The sequence below is a fragment of the Telopea speciosissima genome, chromosome 5, assembly GCF_018873765.1.
Source record: "Telopea speciosissima isolate NSW1024214 ecotype Mountain lineage chromosome 5, Tspe_v1, whole genome shotgun sequence".
Taxonomy (NCBI): domain Eukaryota; kingdom Viridiplantae; phylum Streptophyta; class Magnoliopsida; order Proteales; family Proteaceae; genus Telopea; species Telopea speciosissima.
This window is the reverse complement of record NC_057920.1, coordinates 59,573,503-59,597,347: the sequence shown is the minus strand read 5'-3', so window position 1 is coordinate 59,597,347 and position 23,845 is coordinate 59,573,503. Positions and strand designations below refer to the sequence as shown.

Sequence of the window (23,845 nt, the reverse complement as noted above, 5' to 3'; positions counted from 1 at the left end):
TGTGATGGCTTGAGTGTTATGACCCACGATTCACGAGCGTACTCCACTCTTGGTTCTACACAAAAGGTTTAAACCAGACCGGTGGTCAAATCGCGTTTCAAACCGGGTTTTGGGCACGGATTTAACAAGTATTCAGTACCGTTAGATGACCAAGGGGGAGAATATTTTCAAATTCGTTAATAGGTGATGAGAGTTTGTTGATGAGACAAGAGTCTCATTTTATGGTCACATTACTAGTGGGCAAGATATTTTTTTCACATTACCTTGTTTTTAGGGATTGACAGAATCACCCAATCTAGAATGGTATGGATGGTCCCCAATCCCCGATCTTGACTGATCCTATATTGACCCACAGGTAAGGGTGTCAAAACCAAATAGAAGCCGTTTACTGAAATCAAACTGAACTGTACATCAAAACCATGAATCCATTTAATAAATGGTCTGGTTTTAATTTCAAAATTAAGACTATTTAGTTAAGTGGTTTAAACTAAATCGACGATAAATTGTTTATACCGATCAATATATAAATAGTAAATTAAGTTACTTCATAGTTAGATAAACAATTATGGTATTTAATCACCCAAAAAAAAAAAAAACAATTATGGTAAGAATAAACAAATCCTAATCAAGAAATTAAGAGGCATTCAAACATTTTGAATAAAAAATAAAATCTATAAGCAACTGTAATTTTACAATTATTAAAATAAAACATATAACAATAATCAATTCAATTCAACGTTAAGTTTACATCTATTTTACTAAAAAACTTTTCAAAAAACTGTTTAAAATAAAAGTTAAAACCTAATAAATATGAAACCATTAAAACATTTAGGGAAACAGTTTTTTGTTCGGGAGTGTGGCCTACGCCAGCACTCCCATATGTCTATCTATCACCTTAAAATAAAAGAGCAAAGATATCTTTTAATATGAAAATGAGAGAAATAGACTCATGAGAGTATTGACATAAACCATACTCTCAGACAGAGTTCTTTTTTCTAAATATTTATTAAAATTTTTAAGTAAATCAAATCAAACCGTTTACATCGAAACCTAACCGCTTAACACTTTTAGCCACAGGCTGACGCATCTTTTACTTTTCGTTTTGGTTGGATAGCAAATTTTTGTGTATATTTTATATTTTGTACTAGTGGAAGGTCAGACATCCCAAACACCTGGTTCACCAATTTATCATTGGCTGGATCTAACATTCAGCGATGAGAAGATTGATTTTGAAAGTAAAATAGTGATAAGTCCGTGTCGGCTTCCTGTCTCCACCGTTAAAAGTTAAAAACATCAAAGCAGACACTGATGTGGTAGCTTGTGATCTCATATTCTCAAATCTCAATTACTCTTCCTTTTGAGGAATAAGGCTAATGTTCTCCATGCCGGGGCGCTGGCTACGCCAGACACATGGGGTGGCAAAATAACCACTTTCTAACCTTTCCGTCTGAATGGTAAGAATATTCAGTTCATGTGTCTTGGCACAGAGAACATCAGTAAATATTTTTTTCTTCGGGTTTAACAATGCTAACGATCATGCTCAAGACATGGCTCAAACGTCGACACAATAACCGTTTAATTGCCTTACAAATGATTATCTTGCTCATGGTTTTAGTGCACGGTATTGGAAGGGATATGATTAACCTGTAAAACTGATACGATATCGATATGGAATCGGTCTAGATTGGCTGTATCAGACAAAATTATTCCTGAATCTCTTTTAAAAAATGAGTTTTCTAACCATTTTACCCCTTATCCGTCGTACTGTATTACCGATACGATATCAGCACAATATTGATATTGGTGAGTAACAAAATCGGTGCGTATCCCCAATTATTTATAAGACAGTTAGGCGATTATATTTGTAGACTTTAGAGCCACAGCTAGAATGCGACCGGTTGGTGTTCCTCATGACCCATGGAACTTTTTTGGTTTTTTGGTAAAGAACGGAACTTTAATTATAGCTACAGTAAACAGGAGAGATGAGGGAAAGAGAAAAGAGTGCTTTATGACCGAAAGAGAAGATAGACAAATCAAACCCTAGTGACCTTTGCTTTTACCATAAATAAAAAAATAAAAAAAAGGCCCTTGTGACCATTTCGAGAGCTGAGCTTACACTCCACAGGGCCCAGGTAAAGTTCGAAATGCTTGAAACCCCGTTAGATCTGAAGATTTGAATTTTGTTTGAAACTCGAAAAAAAACAACAAAGCTGAAGATATCTCTCCAGTCTCCACCATCCAATTTACATATTCGACAGGCTCAGAAATAAATACAAAGTCCTCAGATCAGACAAACACCGTTGGATCAAACAAGTTTTGACCACTCCACACGCAACGTAGATTAGCACCGCGGGATTGTGTGCATAGCGTGCACGTTAGAAGAGGCAATATCGATCCGGATAGGTCAAATCGGTTTATATCGATAGAAAAAATGATGAAAAATCGAATTTTGTTGGATCGATTCCTGTATAGAACAATATTGGTTTGGAAATATTAAAAATTGGGGAAAATAACGCTATCCGGTGCTGTGCCTGAGCATGTACTTGCATCCAGACATAGCATAGCGAAGATATCTGTTCAAAAGAGCAATGCACCATAATGACAATTTTGCAGAAGAAATGCAAAAGAAAAAAGAAATCACACACACAAAAGACAAGATTTACGTTGTTTAATCCCAATAAGAAAAGCTACATCCACGATTGAACGATAGAACGAATCCACTGTTTTTATGAAACAAATAGAAATCCTCACTCTCCCATCTCTCAAAGAGATAACAACAATATATAAGAAAATCTTAACTCAGAAAGTACAAAACTGCCCCTAGATACCCACCCAGTCTCGTTTGGACCTGAACTTAAATAAGGTGAAAATACATATCAAATCGTAGATCTTGACGAGCACTATAGGTGTCAACACTAACGTCGCTGACGTAAGCACTTTTTGGCCATCTAGTGTGTTTCGAAGGCGAAACGGCTCGCCAAAGAATCACCACAATACTTTGTGGACCGAGATCAGACTTCACCAACAACAAGACCGGCGTCCTTGGTACTTTCTGCCTTTCTAGGGGCAACATCAAATTTTTTGCGTTGGGCTATGTGCCGCACAGCACACACCTGCACACAACATCGGTTAGCGTTCTTTCTCCCTTAAAAAATTGGTTCCTTTTTTGGTTTCATATTTGGTTTTGACCCCGAATTTGGGTCCTCTTTTGTGTATGTGGGCAAATTTTTTACATCTTTACATCAAAAGAACCCCTTGTTTGTTAGAGTCATATTTAACTAAACTTTTTTCAACATTAAAATGGAATAAAATTTAGCATACATGTTAATTAAAATATTTGAAAAAATATAATGTATTTGATTTGAAAATGGGTAATTCGGTTCGATTTGACGATTTCATGATTTGAACCAATGAAATATTTCACAATTGAAAAAAAAGAACGAACCCATCTCGGTTTGGTTCAATTCAATTTTAAATAGTTAATTTCGATTCTAAATTAACATCCTTAATTTTAATCATAATGACGGATACCGATCAATATGATCCCAAGATTGGCAATCCAATTGAGTTGACCGATTCACTGATACTACACAGGATCGATCAGGCCAATACCGATCCGATACAAATGATTTTGACCGATCCGATACAAAATTACGAACCATGGGAGCGAAGGACCCAGTCCAGCGAACATCGATCAACGTCAAGATGAGACGTGGTTGACCAAAAAATTGTAAAATTTTTGTGCCACATTAACCACGAGTCATCCGGAGACAAAACTCTCTCCAAATTCCTCAAAGGGTAATCAAAGGGGAATGTTTAATTAAGCTCATTCTTCTTCGGCTTTTCTCCTCTTCCGAACCCGGCCCCACACCACCAGCGAAGCTTCATCGACAGCTCCAACTGCTTTGGGTTAAACTTCCATATTTTATTAGTTTCGCTGTTATATATTCACATCGATTCGCCTCTTCCTCACTCTCGCTTTTTCTTCTTTCCGGCTTTCTCCCCTCGTCGCCATCGCCTTCCCAAGAAAAGTTCAGAAAAAAATTTGGAATTTTTCCTTCTTTTCGTCTTTAAATCCTTCTAACAGGTAATTAAACAACTGTAATTTGTTCGTTCATGTGTGGTGTTTTGGTTAATTTGTCACTTTGAGTTTTTCTGTTTGATTTCTGTAAAATATTTTATGGCATTCATGGTAGTGTGAGTTTATTCGGTCTTTAAATTTATTTTTCGTTTTTCCCTATAATTTTTCCCAGCTTGATTCTGTGTAGATTTGTTTTTAGTTCCTCATTTGAACTGATGTAAATGATTCAGTCAATTGATAAAGTTAGCTTTTCTGGAATCTACAGTTTCAGCTTACATGATGTGTTTCGATTCTTCGAGGATTCGTCAATTTATACACATACACACTCTTCTTCTGTAATTTTAGTTTTATAACTCTTGAATCCAGTAGGGGTAGTTCATTCTTTCGTGTTATCTTTTCACTTAAAATGTATGTACAAGTGGGACTTTTATTGGGAAACCATGTCAGCCTGAAACATAAGCTCTTTTTCTTTCTTGCTATGAAGAATTGTTACTATTCATTTTTATTAATCATGGTGACCTGAAGAATTAAAAATTCTTTACATCAACAACTTAGCTGTTAGAATTCGACCTATTTAAAGTGTAATAGCAATTAAATTCATTTTCAAGTGTTCACAACAAAATATCACTTAAACTCGGGAACAAGTTTTATTAATCCGAAATACAGTGACCTCTATGGTTACTTTATTTTTTTTGTCCTATCTTTTTCCCTTTTGGTCAGGAGGTGCTCTTATGGATTTAGGATCTGATAATATCTTTACTCATAGACAGTCATGATGATGAAACTTTGGACCATCAAATCAAACTCTAAGCTTTTTCTTCACAGGAATCTGAAATTTTGAAGGAATTAGCTGGTACATATATGACAAAAGCACAAGCACCAACTACATGTTAAATTTTGAACAATGGGATATGCTAGTGGTGGGTGGAGAATGGTAAATGTGATTATCGGGCTTCTGGTAGGTGGTGAGGACCTTGTACACGGTCCTGCATTATTTAACACATCCAAGGATTACCTCTCTGATGAACTCTTGATCTTTTTGGTTCCTAGCATGGCCAATAGATCAAATATTGGGTGTCAACGGGGGATGGGGGGGGGGGGGGGGATGAGGAATAGGGAAATGATCCTTCTGTGAAGTGAGTTGCCCTGAGATGATGCTTGAAATTTTGTGTTAGTAGCTGTGTTGTGTAGGTGCTTTTGTCTTTGTCTCTTAGTTTCCACCCTCCCGTTCCCAATTTCTGTCCTTTTTTCTAATATATTTTGTTTACAAAAGAAAAGGTCAACATCTTTTCACCCAAAAAAAAAAAAAAAAAAAAAAAGAAGGGAAAATTGAAATCATTGTATTTAAGACAGCTTAAGACATGTGTGTCATGTTTTGGCTAATTTTGATTATCTTTTGTTCTGAGGTTAACATTTCATTTTATTTTGATACGTTTCAGATAATGGAGGGCCTTCTAGTACACTAAAACTTGTCCGGCCTTTCAAATTCTCATCCACTACTTATTTAAGAGTCAATTTGGACTGTGGAGAGCATTATGAGCTTTAGCTGCTAGTGGTATCTTCTAATATATCCAATTTAATGGCCTTTTGTGGTTCTTTGCAATTTTCCCATGACTTGGGATTTGGCAAGAACCATGTACGTGGTAACCAATTCAAGGTACATGATTTCCATCTGTTGAATAGTATTGTGTTGTGTAGCAGTTCTTTCTTTCATATTTCTGCTTTGCTGATTACATTTGTGATTTCTTTCCCAGGGTCTGGTGGGCAAAGGCCGGTTTCATTTATTGAGTGTGTCTCTTTCATCACATTCTTTGGTATGGTTCTCTCTGAGTTGCAAATCTCTTGTTGACTATGTTTCTCTCTTTTTTCTTACCCCACTTTAACCATATAGGTTCTGTTTTACTTTCTAATGTAGTTGCTTCTTTGATCAAGTTTCATTGTTCTATTTTTGGTTTTCTGAACTGAGCAAAAAATAATTTTATGAACTTTGCTAAGTTGAAGGCATTAAACAATGAAAATATACCATTTTATGCTTGAATCATGGATTGGTTTCTGATTTGAATTGCTGAAATTAACTTTTATTTTGTCTAGTTTAGGGACGTCAACATTTGTTTTAATTTATATGGTGCTATTTTGGGTATCTGCTAGTATTCCTAGATGCCAGTATCTCTCAAAAATATCAGAATATTACAATTTCATGGTAAATAGTACACTCCCCCCCCCCCCCCCCCGGTTTTAAATTCTTTTGGATATTTAAAACCATTGTCTTAAAGTTGCAAAGAGAATGCTGTTGGCCTGGTGTTTGTGCATCCCTTTTGAGCATGGATATGGATTTGTACTGGCCTATTTGCAAAGTTAGCTCAATGTAGCGTGGGATCAGTAGGCAACCCAAGAGAGGGGTAAATTGGAAATTTAAAATTCTAAGAAGAGTTACAATCTTTTTTGTAAAGGATTTGCAAATGCGGAAGCTAATTCAAATGATTGAACTCACCCCACTAAAGCACAATGTAAGGGAAGAGAAAGAGCAAGTGAGACTCAAGGATTTATAATGGTTCGGCAACCTTACCTACGTTCACTCCTAAGGAGATACTCATACTCCAAGGCTTATCCACTATCACAATTGCTTTACCCGGTAGCAACCAAACCTTGCAAGTAATTTTCCAAATGGCTTACTGCCAATTTTCTCCAATCACCTTAATGATTCTACATGTGTTGGACACACCTTACGCACAAGGACAACAAACTCTAAATATAGAGAGTTACAGATAATACCTCTGAGAAGGTTTGATGTACAAGTTAAAGAACAAGACTCTTTCAAAAACCCTTAAAAGCTCAAAGGATGACAATATATCTCTAGTTAAAGCTCAGAAGTAACGGTCTTTGTTTCTTGTATGTCTTTGTAAAAGGTCCTACTAGGTCCATTTATATAGCCAAATAAGAGTTCTCAACAAATGACCACGATTTGGCTTTTAAGCTTATCATGAACTCCGTCACTTTACCTTGGACGCCCATCGGGCTCCAATGGTCATACATAGGGTCGTTGAACTCCAATGGTCACATTAAAGGCTCTTTTTCACATATGTTCGTGAGTTATGTTGGTCATGGTACAAGAACTCGCCGTCGGTAAAAACACGCTTTTTTGATTTGTCGAGACGAGATGGAGGTCGAAACCAAAAAATACCCTAACTCGGTCGAAATCTCGGTCAAGTCGAGATCGCCGTTCAAGATTTCGGTTCAACTGAGATTTCGACCCAAACCACCCTTTAAGTCATCTAGATCTCATCCGAGACAGTCGAGAGCTCAACAGAACTCGACTCTGTCTCTGCAGAGAAGTGTGTGTATGTGTGTGTGTGTGTGTGTGTGCTGTGGTGGTTTTTGGTCATTTTTTACGGTGGTTTCAACCAAGGTTCAAGAACTCGATTTCGGTGCAGGTGCGAAACTTGTACTAGAGACACCCCTGTTGCAAACTGTCACAAGCTCAGGATGATGACATGAGTATGAAGACCATGCTTGAAAGTTTCAGAAGCATGAGTATAAATACTACTAGTGAGCGTCAGTTATGGCATGTATATCGGCCTCAGTATGACTATGATTATGGCCAGGAGAGCACCGGTTCCGAATATAGTGGCTATGGTCAGTTTGGGCAGCCGCAGTCAACACATGAGTTGGACAATTAAAGCACTGGGTCAGGTTTTATGAACATATTCCCTGTCCCTACTCAACCACACTCATACATACCGATGGTAGTTCAACAGCCTAGTAGCAGTAGCAGTGGATCGATCTCATTGCAATTGCCTCTTCTATACCCTAGGATAGGGAACTTGGAATATGTTGATGACAACACTTAGTTTGACCAAATTCTGAGGAGTTCTTGGTCGTCCACTCGTCCGTCAAGTTGGTCGTTCATTCATGGTTTCTCGTGGATGTCTCTCAGACATGGGGACTGAGGTGTGTTAAAAACTCCTCTCGGCTCGGACCTCCATGTGTCACTTCGGACATCTGTGCTGTTCTGCAGACGTCTGTGGTAACTCATGGACATCCTCAAAACGGAAGACCTGAGAGTGTAGTTTTACACTCTTATCTGGCTGGGAAGTCTGTGACACAGAGTACCTGTGCCTGGATCAAGTTAAGTCACTAGATACAACCTCCTATTATAGTTGTCAAGGTGACAAGGCGACCCAAGGCGGTGGAGGGGCACCTAAGTGCTTAGGCGACAAGGCGCCCGCCTAGGCGACCAAGGGGCCCAAGTGTACTTTTTTTTTTATTTCCCCCTCTCTTTTCTAACATTATTTAGTATGCTACAACATATACCTTAAGTCATAAAAAATCAACATAAAAGCTCCATCAATAATCATAGTAAAACCAGCTCAGAATCCTCTCTAGATTCTTAAAAGGCTAAAGTGAATGGAGTGGTTTGTATATAAAGCATGGCTGGGTTACAGCAATCTTATCAAAATTTCTATTTACTGTCATTATTAGGTATCAAACACACAACAATTGAAAATACTTTTCCACATCATCCACCCTATTCAAATCTTGAGGGCAACAAACTTTTCAATGCCTCACTCCTGTATGATTCAACCAAGTCAATGAACATGTTATATTGATTAACTACCTATCCCTAATTCAACTAAAGTTGCACACTATATATTCCGACATTGTAGTAAACTTCTATTTACCATTACACAGTCATAGTCATGTGACCAAAAATTACATCACTTGAAACCATCTTTCCCAGTGACAGCATACTGAAACTAACAGAATTCTTTTTGAAGAAAAAGATGATATTAAACAGCAATAATTTTGGCAATTGGCACTAGGCAAGACATGATGTACTAAAAGTAGTTATGATGAGCTTAACGAGTAAGAGATACCATCTGATGATCTAGTGTAAAAGGCACAATTTTGTCATCCGCAGCTCCAGATATACCACCAGTGCGTGGATCATCAAAAGTTTGACACTTTTTAAAACTGCACAGAGAATACACAGGTGGTAAAAGAGAGGGAAAAAAAAAGAAATGAAAAAAAGAAGCAGCAGGCGGTAGCAGAGAAAGAAAAAAAATTGAAACAAAAGAAGAAGAAATTAAGCAGGAAAAAAGAGGAATAAGAAGAAGAATATATATAAAAAATAGGGAATCGATTAACACTTAAACAGAGAAGAAAGGACGGGAAAAAAAGGAAAGAAGAAGAAAAAAGAGAGAAAAAAAAATTAGTGGCGGTAGAAAGAAGAAGATGAAAAGAAACCGGAAGAGGAACAAAAGAAGAGTAAAAAAAACTACCAGAATAAAGGTGCTGCCAGAATCAATGGATCTTCCGGAATCTATGGTTCCGTTGGAAGTGTCTCCAGAAGTGCCAGGTACCATCGTTAGGGTGGTAGCCTGTAGGGCTTGCTGTGACCGTGTGCCCCTTTCTGAATTAACAAGGAATGAGAGTTTGGTAATGAATTTGATCTTTTAAGGTCTTCATTCCTGCCTTTTTGTTTTTTTTTTAAAGTGTATTGATTCCGTGCTTTTCACTTGCATGGTATCATATACACAAACAAATACTAGTGTTAAAAGTAGCATCAACTTAAATATTAAAAAATAAACAAAAATAATTATATAGACACAAAGACGCCCCCCACCCAGGTATCCAGGTGGCCAAGTGACTGCAATATGGCAAGGTGCCGCCTAGCATCCAGGAAAACGTCTGGATGCCAAGTCGCCTCCTTTACATATGTTAATGGAATTTGAATTCTTCATGATGCTTCCAAGTCTTGAAGTTTTCAACCATTGATGATTTGGGACTCATTGAAGCTTCCATTGTGTTCCTCAAGCTTCCATACCACTTTGCTCATTATTCATGGAATGACTTGCATTTGATCAACTGAATTCTTCTTTGATGTTTGTTCACTTGTGACTTAGGATTGTATAGATCTTCACATTCAGACACATGTTAGTAATCCCTAGAGGCTTCTGGGAAAGAACAGAACATCTGACCCTATGTCTGATGATTGGTGTCTGAGTAATTTGTCAGTTAATGGAGTTAATTTAAGAAGGATTTCAACTGGTTCCTCATTTTGGAGTGACCTTTTCTCTCCTTGTGGTTATCATTTGTTTTTATTCAGCTCATCTTATTGGTTTTCTGATGTTTGATTATTCTTCTTCTCTCTTTTTAATATTGCTTGGCTACTCGGTTTTGGTGGGAATGGCATTTGTTGTCCTAAAACTTTCATCATCAGAACACTGTTGATGGTTCCTTTCTTTCAGATTACCTTTTGTGATGTAAATACAGTTTATTTATACAGTTTTCTTTCCTTTTGGGAGAATCTCGCTGAGGTGCTTATAAATTTCTCTCTTTTTCTTTCCCAATTTGCGAAATCTTAATATTTTTTTCCCCTTGCTACATTTTTCCAGCGACAGGATGCTTGGAGTTTGTTTCTCTCAGACAGTGTAAACAGGCCAATATGTTCTGTCCATTCCAGATATAATATTTTCATGTGCCGATCTTTTCTGCTACCAGGTCAAGCAAATGAGATTCCTATTCTGAAAAATGCGGCCCTGGCATTGACAAGGTATTTCTTTCTTTCAAGAATAGGCACATGTCAAGAGGCCATAAATGGTTGTCAGGCATGGTATTCAATGTTCACCCCTTTATCTTGGGCTTATACTTCAAATTTGATGGAGACTTCTTCAAGCATTCATTACAACAGGGTAGTATGCCTTTTAGGTTTCTTGCCACAATTTCTAACACAATATGCATTCACTTTTTAATAAATTTTTAGTTTTTATTTCAAACAACTTAACACCCTTGCTTCTGAGAAAGAGTTCTTTCTGGTCCTTTCTGTTTGGATATTCTTTTCACGTGGACCAAGAAAATGAAAATATTCAGACCCGTAATATCTCTAAGCATACCAAAAAGTCTGGCTAGAACCTGGATGTTTGCAAGAAATAATAACCGCAAGTGTACGGATCAATCGTAGCTACGGGTCGAACTCAAGGAGATATACGCCACCATATTTTCCTCACTTTAAAGTAATGCAAAGTGAACCAAATTAAAGTGTTAAATTAAACTAATTAAACTAACGAAAATTAACGCGCCCTAACTCACAAGCATCTACCAAAATTACGCATCTAGGGAAATGAATTGGCATGAATTGATTGGCGTCTTAACACATAAGCATCTAACCTATCAAACTAACGTGGATTGGAAGGAATAAATTGCAGCCACAAACCACAACCACATAAAAAAAACACAAAGAAAAAGTAGAGATAAAAGATTAGAGAGGTAAACCCAAAGGTGCTTGAATTTGACTGAAATTGCTTGCTTCTCACACTTGAAATGGCGCTACCAAATCTGAAATTAAAACAAAATTAATTAAATTAAGATCCTACCATAATGCATATTGCATAATAATAATAGTAACTAAAAAATAAAGTCCTAAAAGCATGATTGAATTAGAAAGATAGAGAATGAGAATGAAAATAAAAATAATGGAGAATGAAGAACATAAAAATAAAAATAAGAAATTGATACTCCCTTCTACCTAAGTTGAATTGCATGAACTAATTAATTCTTACATGAATGTAGTTGAAGAAGCTTGAACACTTGAATAATCCTACCATGGCTTCCTCTTCCAAGTCTTCTAAATCTTCTCACTAGAATTTAGAAGCCTAGACTAGAAAGCTTGAAACTAAACTAGAATTATTACAACCATATTGAAGACATAAAATTAAAGCATGAATCAAAAGCATTACAACCATGGAATTGAAAGCATGAAATCAAACTAGAAGAAATTTCATTAATAAATTGAACTAAAAATTGCACTAAAATTGAACAAATTACAACCCAAACAACGGGGTATTTATAGGGGGAAGAGGAGAGAAGAGGGGGGGGGGGGGGTTTCCACGTTTTGGGAGGAGTCCCTCCTTCTAAAACCGTGGAAGGTGGAGAGAATCTCCTCATAAAATATTCTCTTATCCTTCTTTTCCCTTTACAAAGTGCTTGAGTCCAAGGAAAATAAAAAAGTGGGAGAGATTTTAGGAGAGAGAGAAATGAGGAGGAGATAAAATAGAAAAGAATAAATTAAAAAAAAAATTTAAGATATGGGAGAGAGATAGAGGGAGTAGGAGATGGGAGCCGTGGGCTTATGAGAGGGAAAGGAAGGATTTTAGGAAGGAGGTGAGGTGGCATAAAAAAAAGAAAAATATAAGAGAGAAAAATCATGGATAGGGAGAGAGAAAATAGGAAAAAGGGATGAGAGAGAGAGAGTGAGATAACGTGGGAGGGAGGAGAGATGGGAACCGTTGGCTTGAGATGGGATAAGAAAAAAAATAAAATATAAATAAAAAGGAAAAGTGAGATTGGAAATTGGATGTGGAAAGGGAGATAAAATAGGGGAGAGAGAGAAGAAGAAGTTAGGAAAGAGGGAAAGAGAAACGTGAGTGGGAGAGTTTTTTTTTAATTAATTTTTTTCTTATTTTCTCCTCTCTTATCTCTCCTATTATTTCTCCTTTCTTTCTTGTGCAAATCCCATCTTGGCTGATCCTTGCTTGCAGCCAGCCCACTTTCTAGTCAAACTTCTAATTTGAATATGAAATTCCTCCTTTGTCCTTGGTTGCTTCAGACTGGTCCGGGCTTGCGTTTCGGCTCATTTCTGGCCCATTATTCTTTTACGGCGCGTAAACGATAATTGCTTGCATGGAGGCCTAAAAGGATGCGAAATTGAATTCCGTCACGCCCATTTTGCTCAAAATTTAGCTCTAAACACAGCCATGCAAAAACATTGGGCAGCTTTACGTGTAAATTTGGAGATGTAGCCCCCGATAGTCCAGAATAGCAATAAATAGCCCAAAGACCTGAAAAGCACAAGAAAGCACCGAGCAACTCTGTCCAGTGTGGTAAAATGTATGCTTTATGCCCTAAGATTTCACACATAAATGTGCTCATCACTGGACATCCTAACAGATGCCTAGCAAAATTTAACTTTACCTCATCTTCATGGAGTATAGACAAAGACTATGTTTCAATTTGGGATAAGTGATTTTTAGAATCCAAAATTCTTTTATGGTTTCTCTTATTGCTTAGAGTTGTAAAAGCAGAAAATCATGCTCTAATGTGTAGATCCCTTGCGTTTCCTAAACTACAAGCCTAGTGGAATGACCTGGACAAGGTCCTAGTGGCCGTGTTTTGGCATTCCCAAATGACTCCTATTATTTGCAACTAGAAATACCAATGGCCATTTGGCTGAGAAAAGCTGCATCATTTAATCTTTGTTCAATCATGTATCTATATTAGGTGTAGACGTGTCTTTGTAACTTACTAGATAGTCTACCTTGTCTCTTATTCAGCTTTTCCATAAAAGGAGGCGCTTTCTGATTGTCCTAAGCTTGTCTGTTACATGTCATTTACAAATGGTTCAGCTCCTTTCTGATTGTCCTAAGCTTGTTTGTTACATGTCATTTACAAATGTTTCAGCTCACATTGATCTCTGATTTCTCAATTTTAAGCGACAGATTTATAAATTCTTGTTGACTAGTTTCCCTCTTCCAACCTTAAATTTTCCATCATATTTTATTATGAAAATATTTATTTATTTTGCATAATTTTTTTTTTTCAAGCCAAGTAATGCTTTATTTTCATAATCTATGGATTCAATCTCTCATCTAAGCGGGGTTATTGAATGCAGAAAGAAATTTCTTTTGACCTGCTGTTGCTTTACTTATAAATGTGTATATATACTGAAGTAAAAGAAGCTTTAAGAAGGATGAAAGTAGGCAAAGTTCTAGGTCCAGACAAGATCCCAATTGAGGTGTGGAAGAACGTAGGACTTTGTGGTCTATCCTGGTTTACCAAGTTGTTTAACAAGATTATGGCCACTAGGAGAATGCCAGATGAATGGAGGAGAAGCTTTGTGGTCCCAGTTTACAAAAACAAAGGAGATATTCAGAATTGCAATAACTACAATACAATGAAGTTATGGGAGAGGGTTATTGCAGTTCACTTGAGAAAGGAGATTACTATATCGGAAAACCAATTCGGATTTATGCCAGGAAGATCATCAATGGAGGCAATTTTCTTATTAAGGAGACTCATGGAAAGCTATAGAGAGGGCAAGAATGATCTTCATATGGTCTTTATAGATTTGGAAAGCCTATGACAGTGTTCCTAGAGAGCCAATCTGAAATATTTTAGAAAAGAGAAGGGTGTTGTGTACTTACATAAACATAATTAAAGATATGTATGCTGATGTGGTGACTAGCGTTAGAATAGAAGGGGGCCAAGGTAGTGAATTCCTAATCTCAATTGGCTACACCAAGGGTCAGCCTTAAGCCCTTATTTGTTTGCGCTTATCATGGATGACCTAACCAGAAGCATACAAGGGGAGGTCCCATGGTGTATGATCTTTGTAGATGATATTGTTTTGGTAGATGAGACAAAAGCAGGGATTAACACCAAAGTGGAACCATGGAGATCAACCTTGGAATCAAAAGGTCTGAAGATAAGTAGAACTAAGACCTAATACATGATGTGTATCTTTAGCAACTTTGAGTCGGATAATGAAGTGGTGAATATTGAGGAGGAGGAGATCCCGCAAAGTGATCATTTTAGAAATCTGGGATCAAGCGTGAACAAGAAAGGCGACATAGATGACGATGTTGCCCAAAGGATTAAAATAGGGTGGATGAAGTGGAGAGGCACGACCGGAGTACTGTGTGACTGGCGTATCCCTTTAAAGCTAAAAGGAAAATTTGATAGGACTGTCACTAGACCAGCCATGATGTACGGGTCGGAATGCTGGGCTGTGAAGAAGTGCCATATAAATAAACTTGGAGTTGCAAAGATGAGGATGTTGAGATGGATGAATGGGAAAACTAGGAAGGATAAAGTAAGAAATGATCATATTAGAGCTGGGTTGGGAGTAGCTCCGATATATGATAAATTTAGAGAGAGTCGATTGAGGTGGTATGGCCATATTCAACGGAGGCCTTCAAAGGCCTCAGTTCAGAAGAGCAACATGATACCGATTGAGGGAACCAAAAGAACCAGGGGCAGGCCTAAGATAACCTTAGGAGAAGGGTGAAGAAAGACATGCTTAGCTTAGGCCTTACTCCTAGTATGACCTCAAATAGAGCTGATTGATCAAAGATCCACGCGGTTGGCCCCATTTAGCTGGACTTTGTTGTTGTGGTGCTTTTTTGTATTCACACCTCTTCGAGACCTAGAGCAGAATGTTGGGCAGTTAAGAAGCGGTATATAGCTAAGAAGGTTCGATGCCCTAGAGTTTGTGTCGATGTGGTATATCCCTCCCCCTCTTTTTTGTTAACTTCTTTAATTTCATCTACCGACACCCATGTAGTTGTATCTCTTATTGGATCCATGTAGCTGACTCCATTAAGTTAGGATTAGGCTTGGATGATGTCGTTGTTGTTGTTGTGTATATATATATATATATATATATATATGGGTTTTTCTTATTGACACCCCTTATTATGTCAAATAATTTGTAATGTTACTTTTTTTTGGTCCTTTTAGTATGTGACACATTTTTTCTTTCCAATGAGGGTAATAGTGTTATTTCAATGTATGCTCGAAAAATTTGTATGCCAGTGACTCTTTTTGATAATGACTTAATAATATATTAATGTCACATTCAAATTAATTTTTGAAAACCCTTTTATACCCCTATCTTAAACAACTTTTGGGAATAAGACAAACGGGCCATTGAAAGAAGGTGCCAAGTTCTAAATACGCTTGTAGAGGTGTCGTTCAGATACTCCTTATATATATATAGGGTTGGCATTCTCTGTGGGGGAGCGTGGCCCCTGTGCGCTCCCAGGGGCCAATGAGAGCGTGCACGTTGGCATCATGCCGGGCGGGGCAGTCATTTCGCCCCCCTCTGTGTTTGGGTGTGGGTGGTACACTTCCCCCACAGAGAACTTTTCTCCATATATATATATATATATATAATTTCAATCAAACCTTTATTATATATTTAAATACTGTATTCTATATAAAATTTATTGAATATTTAATTTAACTTTAAAACGAATAAAAATATTATTTTATTATAAAATTATTAATTTGTGATATAAAATTTAAAGTTTTTTTTTTCTTGAGGAAGAAAATAAACATAAATTGGAGAACACATGGGACAATAATTTATGAAGTATTTGAGTCCCCCCCTCCTCCCTCAAGATAGGATTTGGTGTCTTTACAACAAAAAAAAGGGCATACCCAGTGCACAAGGCTCCCGCCATTGCTGGGTCTTTACAACACAATGCGACAAATGTATGCAAGAGAACCCCAAGTCCAGTTGATGGGATCCATCTGGGATCTCCAAGATTAAAATTGATAATAGTGAGTGATTACAATTATCTAATAAAGTGACACGCCTTTGTTGGACTCCTACTATGTTCCTGGAACTATATAGGTATTTATGTTTTCACATTTTTATATTCTGCTGGCTTTTGTATTAGTTTCTTAATCTAAATTCCAGCTTCCCCATGTTACTAATTTATCAATAAATGTCTTCATGTTTTCTCCTTTTAAGTTCCTCCACCTTATCCTAGAGAAAGTAATCTCACAATTCCGACGATTCAGTGTTTTAAAATACATATCTATGACCTATTAATTTATGTTGCATGGTTAAGCTCTCCCTATGTATAACCTTATAATCTTCACATGTTAATGTATCAGCCTAGTTAGAAAGAAGTTTATTTGGCTATTATTTTGCCCACTTTGAAAGGTTTATTAAATGAGGATGATGGGATGGTTCAGTGGTAAAACTAGAAAAGATAAAATAAGGAGCAGTGATATGATTTAGATTGGAGGAGCTAGAAGAGCCATGGGTTAAAATGATCACAGGAGAAGCGGTGAGGAAGACATGAAAAGGTTAGGACTAGTAGCAAGTTTGTCTTTGAATAGAGCTGATTGGAGAAAGAAGATCCATGTAGCCAATCCCATTTAGTTGGGATAAGGTTTAATTGAGTTGAGTTGATATTCTGCTGGCTTTTGGTCTGCTTGAAGGGTTATGCGTTGGATGCTCTGAACCAATGGGGATCTAGACTCAACATATGGAAGTGACACTTTTTTTTTATTTAGATTTTATAAGTTGCATAGTTGTCAAGGCATTGCCTAGGCACCTTGTTGGTGTCGCCTTGATGTCCAGGGCCCCTCCAACTTGTTGGGTCACTTAGATGCCATGAAAACTATGATAAGTTGTACGGAAGTTACTCTGTGTTATAAACATAATATTATTGTACTATTCAGTTATTTCCTACAATAATCAAGAAATTCACTAGATTGGTAATTCTGTCCTAGTTATACAATCTACTACAAACTTCCATAAACTTTCATCATCAATATTTTACACTTTTTCTTTCCCTCAAGCTACAAATCGTCGTCCCATGAAAGTCCCTGCTGCTTTTCCAGTATTGTCTATGGGTATTTTGTTAATCAAATTTCATAGTATATTTTAAATGATGTAAAGTAACATGGAAACTTAGTTTACTTTTCTGGGTTTGTGGTGTGATTACTGTGTATTGGGATTTCAAATTTCTTTATGGATGGTTGGCAGCTATTCAACCCTGTTTCCTGTATCTTATATAGTGGACTCATTCTTCTATTTAAAGTGTATAAGTCAGAACAATTTGTTCATTGTATCATGCAGGTCATGTAATGCTTTACATAAAAGTCCTCTTGTGCTTCAACTGGTTCCAGCATTTGGTATCATTGCTTTCACTATATGGGGGCTTGGGCCACTCATGCGTCAAAGCAGGAAATTGTTTTTTCATGTAAGTGCACCTTTGATTCTCACAATCAGTGTAGAAACTTTTAGTTGGAGAAAGCAGTTCTCAATAGAGAAATCGAGAGGAAAGAGAGAAATTCCAACAATAAAATTTTATAAGATCATGCATTTTGCTTTCTAATCCCTTTGTGATCTCTCTCTCTCTCCCCCTCTCTCATGCACTCTCTTTCTGGTTGGTTTCCTGCAGAAGAGTGATAGTAGTTGGAGTAAGAGTAGGACACATTATTTTATGACCTCTTACCTTCAACCTTTGCTGCTGTGGACCGGAGCAACACTAGTCTGCAGGTGTCTTTGACGTTGCATTTCTGAATTGCAAGAATGAAGAGTATCTTTTCCAGCCATTACCTTCATGGTGGTTGCTCTACCTGTTACCTAATTGTATTGGTGTTTTTGTAGAGGATTGGATCCCGTAGTTCTCCCTTCAGAAGCTAGCCAGGCTGTTAAGCAACGTCTCTTGAATTTTGTAAGATCACTATCAACTGTGCTGGCCTTTGCCTATTGTCTATCAAGGTGGGTATGGTAGCTTTAACAATTATGCTTTTGAAAAATGGTCGAATGAAGATATCCCTCTAATTCAATTGGTTGATCCACGTGGAATAATTAACCTTCATAATAATTCCACTGGTGTTTATTTGAGGATTTCTTGCAGTTGAAAAACTGGCATTGCTGTTTGTTATTACTTTAAGGTTCTGTTGTATTTAGCAAGTGCATATTTTTTGAGCCCATCTATGTTTTCTTACTTTCCTTTAACATCACTGCTTTTCATTGATCTTTGTAATGAAACTTTACCATAAAAACATGAATAGTCAAATTTCATCCTTATATTATTTCAATGGCTTTTGTCATATTATTCTACACTCTCCTTGTTCGGATCCTTGGTTCAGGATGATTTTATGATTATCTGAGCAGTTCTGTATGTTAAGAGGTAGCAGCCATGATAACTGAACACAACCCTTTTCTTTTATGCAGCTTGATTCAGCAAGCACAAAAATTCTCTATGGAGACAAATGAATTTAAAGACACAAGAAATGTACGTTTATGTTTCTCTAACATTGTTTTACTTGCTGGCATGCTTATATTGGTTTGTCACATGTATGCATATGGTCCTACAACTTGGAAGCGGTGACAGCTTATCAAGTTGTAGACTTTTAGTGTCTTTCAAGATTTCCAAGGAGGGGAATAGTTTTTAACTTTGAGAATTTGTTGTAAAATCACTTCTGCAGTCTGTTTCTATCTTTTCTATTTTCACTTGTTCCTTTTTTTTTTTTTTTATTTTAAAAATTTTAAAGTAGATCAGTAAAAGCATCTATTACTTAGATGACACACCTTAGGTAGATCCTTACAGTGCAGTGCAGCCTACCCTTTATACCATCACTGAGCTGTTGATCTGGATGTTCTGGAAATGTTTTTGAAATGAACTGGAGGGTTGATCATTCTGGCCTATAAGCATAGTTCAAAATCTTGGCGAAATCTCGCTGAAATTTTGCATATTTAGGATATTTCGGTTGGTCCAAGATGAGATGCCAGGTCAGATTAAAAAAAATGCAAAGTTTCAATTGAAATTTCGGCCAGATGGTACAAACTACAGTTATAAAAGGTAAAGAGTCTTGTGACTCTCGGTTGAAATTTCGACCGATAGCTCTCCAGGCTCTGGTTTTTGCTCCCATTTTGACTTTTTTCACTTGTTTTTGATGATTTGTGATTTCTTCGAATTTTCGCTGCATCAACGTCGAAATCACTTGGGAAGCATATCATTGAAGCCTCCTCCACTATTTCAGGTAAAACCATTTTCTCCAAAAAATATTTTTGAAAAACATATAATCAACACAGTTTGATCATGCCACATAGGATACAGACCACGGTGCATTTGGGCCCACACGTAAGGGTTACATGAGAGGGCCTTGTGGCTAGTTCCGTCCAGGTAGGCAGTCTGATTTTATGGACATTGATGACTTATCTAGCTTTGTTGGTGGATTGAGTATTGGAGATAACAGATCAAGTGGGCATTGGTGTGCCCCATCTTATGGCAGAGAGAGCAGTCCATCTCCAGCACCATCGGAGTACAGTGCATCACATTCACATTCATATTGGCAGTTCACTGGGGTGGGGAGCATATATCTTCTTTATCCATCCCAGTTTTGAGTGTGACTCCCAGTCACAGGGACGTACTGATTCGTCTTTTGTGGATAACATCTCCTAACCAACCCACCAGCCGTACATGTTGCCAGCGGCGTCATATCACAGTGGATCAATGGGTAATTCTTCATAGTTTGGTGACCCATATCCTAGGAGAGGTTACCTTCAGTATGTCGATGATTCAATTTACATGGACACTGTGGAGGACTATTCTCGTTTATTCTCCCAAACTATGATGTGACATTCATTTGTACTATAGTCAGAGGACAATGCACGTCGGCTCCATCGGACCATGAGTGGGATCGATCCTAGATGGCACAACAACTATTATTAGTAGACACTTGTATTAGGAAAGTGTATTGACATTCAAATTATGTACTTAATTCTATGGCACATTGACTATGTTTGTACTTTGTATGATTTACTTGTTTAAATTGCTTATTATATCTTCTAGTACTTAAAAAATGTGTTAGGATACATTAGGATTCGACCGTATACTACCAATCAAGGGTGCAAATCCAAAACACCACTTTGGGTGATTATTTTTGCAATATGAACATTTAAATATGTTTATATAGCTTAATATAGGGGTTCCGTGAAGTATCAGGCCTTAATTTGGCCTAAAACCCACCGAAACGGCCAAACGAATTATTGCGTGAAAAAGGACACAATTTCGGCGAAATTTTGGTATTTCGGTCAGGCTGAAATGGCCTACCGAAATGAGATTTTAAACCTTGCCTATAAGTTAGTAGGCATTTGTTTGTCCATCCATTTATGAATGCTGTGAAAAATAATTGAAGAGACAAAGGAATGAATGGTATTATAGTTTAAGAGTTGTAATATTGGCAAGTGGGCCATGTTTCTTTGGTAACATACAATCAGAATGTCCAATTGCTGGATAAAATTTTAGTTTTAATTCTGGATGGAATGATCTCCCAGTTCTAATGTTGTGAATGATCTGATAATTGAACCAGATTATCCATTAATAGAGCTCCAAGTGAACCCGGTGTAGGACTGATCTATCAAAAACAAAAGAAACGTTTGATGGTTCAAATGGTCCAAATATCCAGTAGACCATCCTGTTAAAACAAACACTGAATCCTGGTGATGTGTGAGAACCAGGGTTTTGATACCAAACTGATGCAGGATGTATGAAAGGAAAGGATTTAGTTACAGTAAGTGTATGGTTTTGGGATTTTGATATTGAGGATTTGGATTCTTATATTGAGTATTAGGGGGTAGGGTTGAGAAAGTTAGGGTTAAGGACGATGTAAGCATGAGGAGTGTGAAAAACTGGAAACATTAGTGAAAAAAAATATACCACTTAAAAAATATGATATAGTTGTGTTCTCCAGGCCAGGCCAATCGGTGGTATTGATTGTTAAAATCATGTTTTGAAGGCTTGTTGATGGGAGTGTATAGTCAATCATATGAAGGTATTGATGAAGGTCTATAGTGTTATTAGGATGGTTATGAATGAGGGGTAACTTTTAGGATGTGGGTTATATTCACCAAACAAAAGATAAATTAAGAAGAAAATGAGTAGATAAGCTTCACAGTAATCGGACCAATAGATCCCCACGGGTCATGACTAGAGGGCCTTGAAAGCATCACACCCTCAAGAGATTGGGACTGAGCACTGAATCAGCATGTGCCAGCAATGCTTTATTGTATGTATAAAATAAAGCACATGATTGCTTATGCTGAAACTGCAAAGGAGATAAAATTCAGTCACAGATTTGTACTTTTCTAGTGTGGTCATAACTTCTCCAAATCATATTGGGTTGATGAGAGCTTTGGTTTGAGGATAGGTGACTCAAACGCCTCTAGTAACACTAAAATCAAGCCAAACAAGTGAGTTTTGACCCAACAGAAATAAGGCCTAAAGAAAATTGACGGGAGTAAGATGTTGCCTAGACTGCTAATTACTAGATGATATCACTATAGTTCCATACACAATTTGGATATAAACTTGCAATGTGACAGTACCAAGAATGGCAAAAATATTTTCCTCCAGCGAAAAAAAAAAAAAAAAAATGAAAAAAGAAAAGAAAAGAATGAAATGTAAAATGATTGAGGGTGCGGTTTCTCTATGTTGATACATTGTTGTGTGCTCTTCCTAACAGCTTGAGCTTTTGGGATAAGTGGTTGTAACATGGTATAAGAGCCAGGAGGTTGGATGCTTAATCCATGGTAAGTGTGGGGGAGTGTGCTGCTGTGCCCTTGCGCTCTGTACCCTTGGTGCCACATGGTGGTCTCACATGCAGAGCCGTGTGTGGGTGGGCCTGCACGTGCGGGGGGTGTTAATATACATTGTTGTGTGCACTGGGAGGAACCTGTAAGTAGGAACCCATTGGGTGCTTTTATTTGCCACATGGCAGTCATTGTTGCTGAGTTTGTATGGAAAGGTTGCCCATGTAACCTTCAACTCTGTCCTAGTTTTTGCCCAAAAACATGATGTTATGTGGCACAATGAACTGGTCAATTTTGGTCAAGGCTTGGATGGCTGGCGATACTAGGGGAAAAGGTTGAGTATTCACTGGTCTATATGATTGCATTTGACTTCAAGATTGGACAGATGGCAAATCCAAATGTTCACTAGTTATTCATTGGGCCTCAATTGGTTTGTTGGTTGAAAATTTAAGGGGATAAAAAAATCCACTAGGTGATGGACCATATGATTGAGATCCACCATGGAATTTGACGTGTAGGCAATCCAAGCTATTGTGGATAAGCAAATCATTCCCCCACAGCTCCATATGAAGGGACTATTCACCCATGTGGAGATCGCTCTTTTGGGTTGCTCACTGCTCATCTAGAGAACCTTTTGCCAAGGATTTACTATCCAGGATTAGTACAAGAATTACTGGTTTGATGAATTGATGGGATCATATAGTATATGGTTGTGGGGTTTGTCATCCTTGCTGCATCTAGGTTGCAAATCACACATCGCTGTTCTTTAATAAGTCAGCTGATGATAGAGATTCGTTTCCACTTATTAAAGTTGGCTTGTTATGTTTCATTTTGGATTAAGATCTTCTTTCACCAAGATTCTGAAGGCTATATATGCCTGAAATCAGAAGTCTATTGCTCCACTTAGTTTGAGTGTCTGAAGTGGGTAGTTTGTTTTTAGTGCTTTCAGCTCATACTCAGTTAATACTTACACTTTTCTCTTTCATTCTTTTATTTAGTATTTGAGAAAAATGTCTATCTTATTCTTATCTCAAGAACACTTTTATATGGTTATCACTCTACAAATAAGGGTTCTTGTTTCTGGCAGATGGGTTTCCAATTTGCTGGTAAAGCTGTATACACTGCAGTATGGGTTGCTGCTGTTTCATTGTTCATGGAGTTGTTGGGTTTCTCTACTCAGAAGTGGCTGACTGCTGGGGGTCTTGGAACAGTATTGCTGACCCTTGCTGGTCGCGAGGTACAGTTTGGTTCTTCCTTTGTATCTTTCTTACAGCCTTCATTTTGGTTCACTATCTTGTATTTTGTTAAAATATTGAATATTATTGTTCAATTTGTTCAGATATTCACAAACTTTCTCTGCAAGCGTGATGATCCATGCAACACGACCATTTGTTCTGAATGATGGATAAGTTAGTTAGTTAGTTAGTTAGTTATTATTATTATTATTATTATCATTATCGTGGGAGTATCATAGTTATAGGGAGTAGTTATGTAAGTGATGGGAACTTGTGTTGCTTAAGTAGTGGGATGTGTTAGGTCTCTTATTAGTAGGGGTGGGAGTAGTTATACATGTATTCCTTTAAAAGTCCTATTGTTAATGAAAAACGGAGGAAGGTTATTACTAATCTACTTGTGTAGAAGAGGCA

General features: G+C 37.3%; 1 protein-coding gene across 3 annotated transcripts; it reads left to right on the top strand.

The window, feature by feature from the left end:
* The first annotated feature begins 5,480 nt into the window (after positions 1-5,480).
* LOC122663429 (mechanosensitive ion channel protein 3, chloroplastic-like) lies at positions 5,481-23,611 on the top strand. 3 transcript variants are annotated; one of them, XM_043859142.1, is made up of 9 exons: positions 5,484-5,717; positions 5,836-5,895; positions 10,477-10,634; positions 17,733-17,856; positions 18,058-18,155; positions 18,267-18,380; positions 18,840-18,900; positions 23,287-23,436; positions 23,539-23,611. In XM_043859142.1, exons 1-9 carry the CDS (start codon positions 5,661-5,663, stop codon positions 23,599-23,601), a joined length of 885 nt encoding a protein of 294 aa, XP_043715077.1. In that variant the 5' UTR covers positions 5,484-5,660; the 3' UTR covers positions 23,602-23,611. The 3 variants fall into 3 exon arrangements, with proteins under 3 accessions (XP_043715078.1, XP_043715077.1, XP_043715076.1); XM_043859141.1 differs by having other exon boundaries at positions 5,484-5,738; XM_043859143.1 differs by lacking the exon at positions 18,840-18,900 and having other exon boundaries at positions 5,481-5,738.
* The last annotated feature ends 234 nt before the right edge of the window (positions 23,612-23,845 follow it).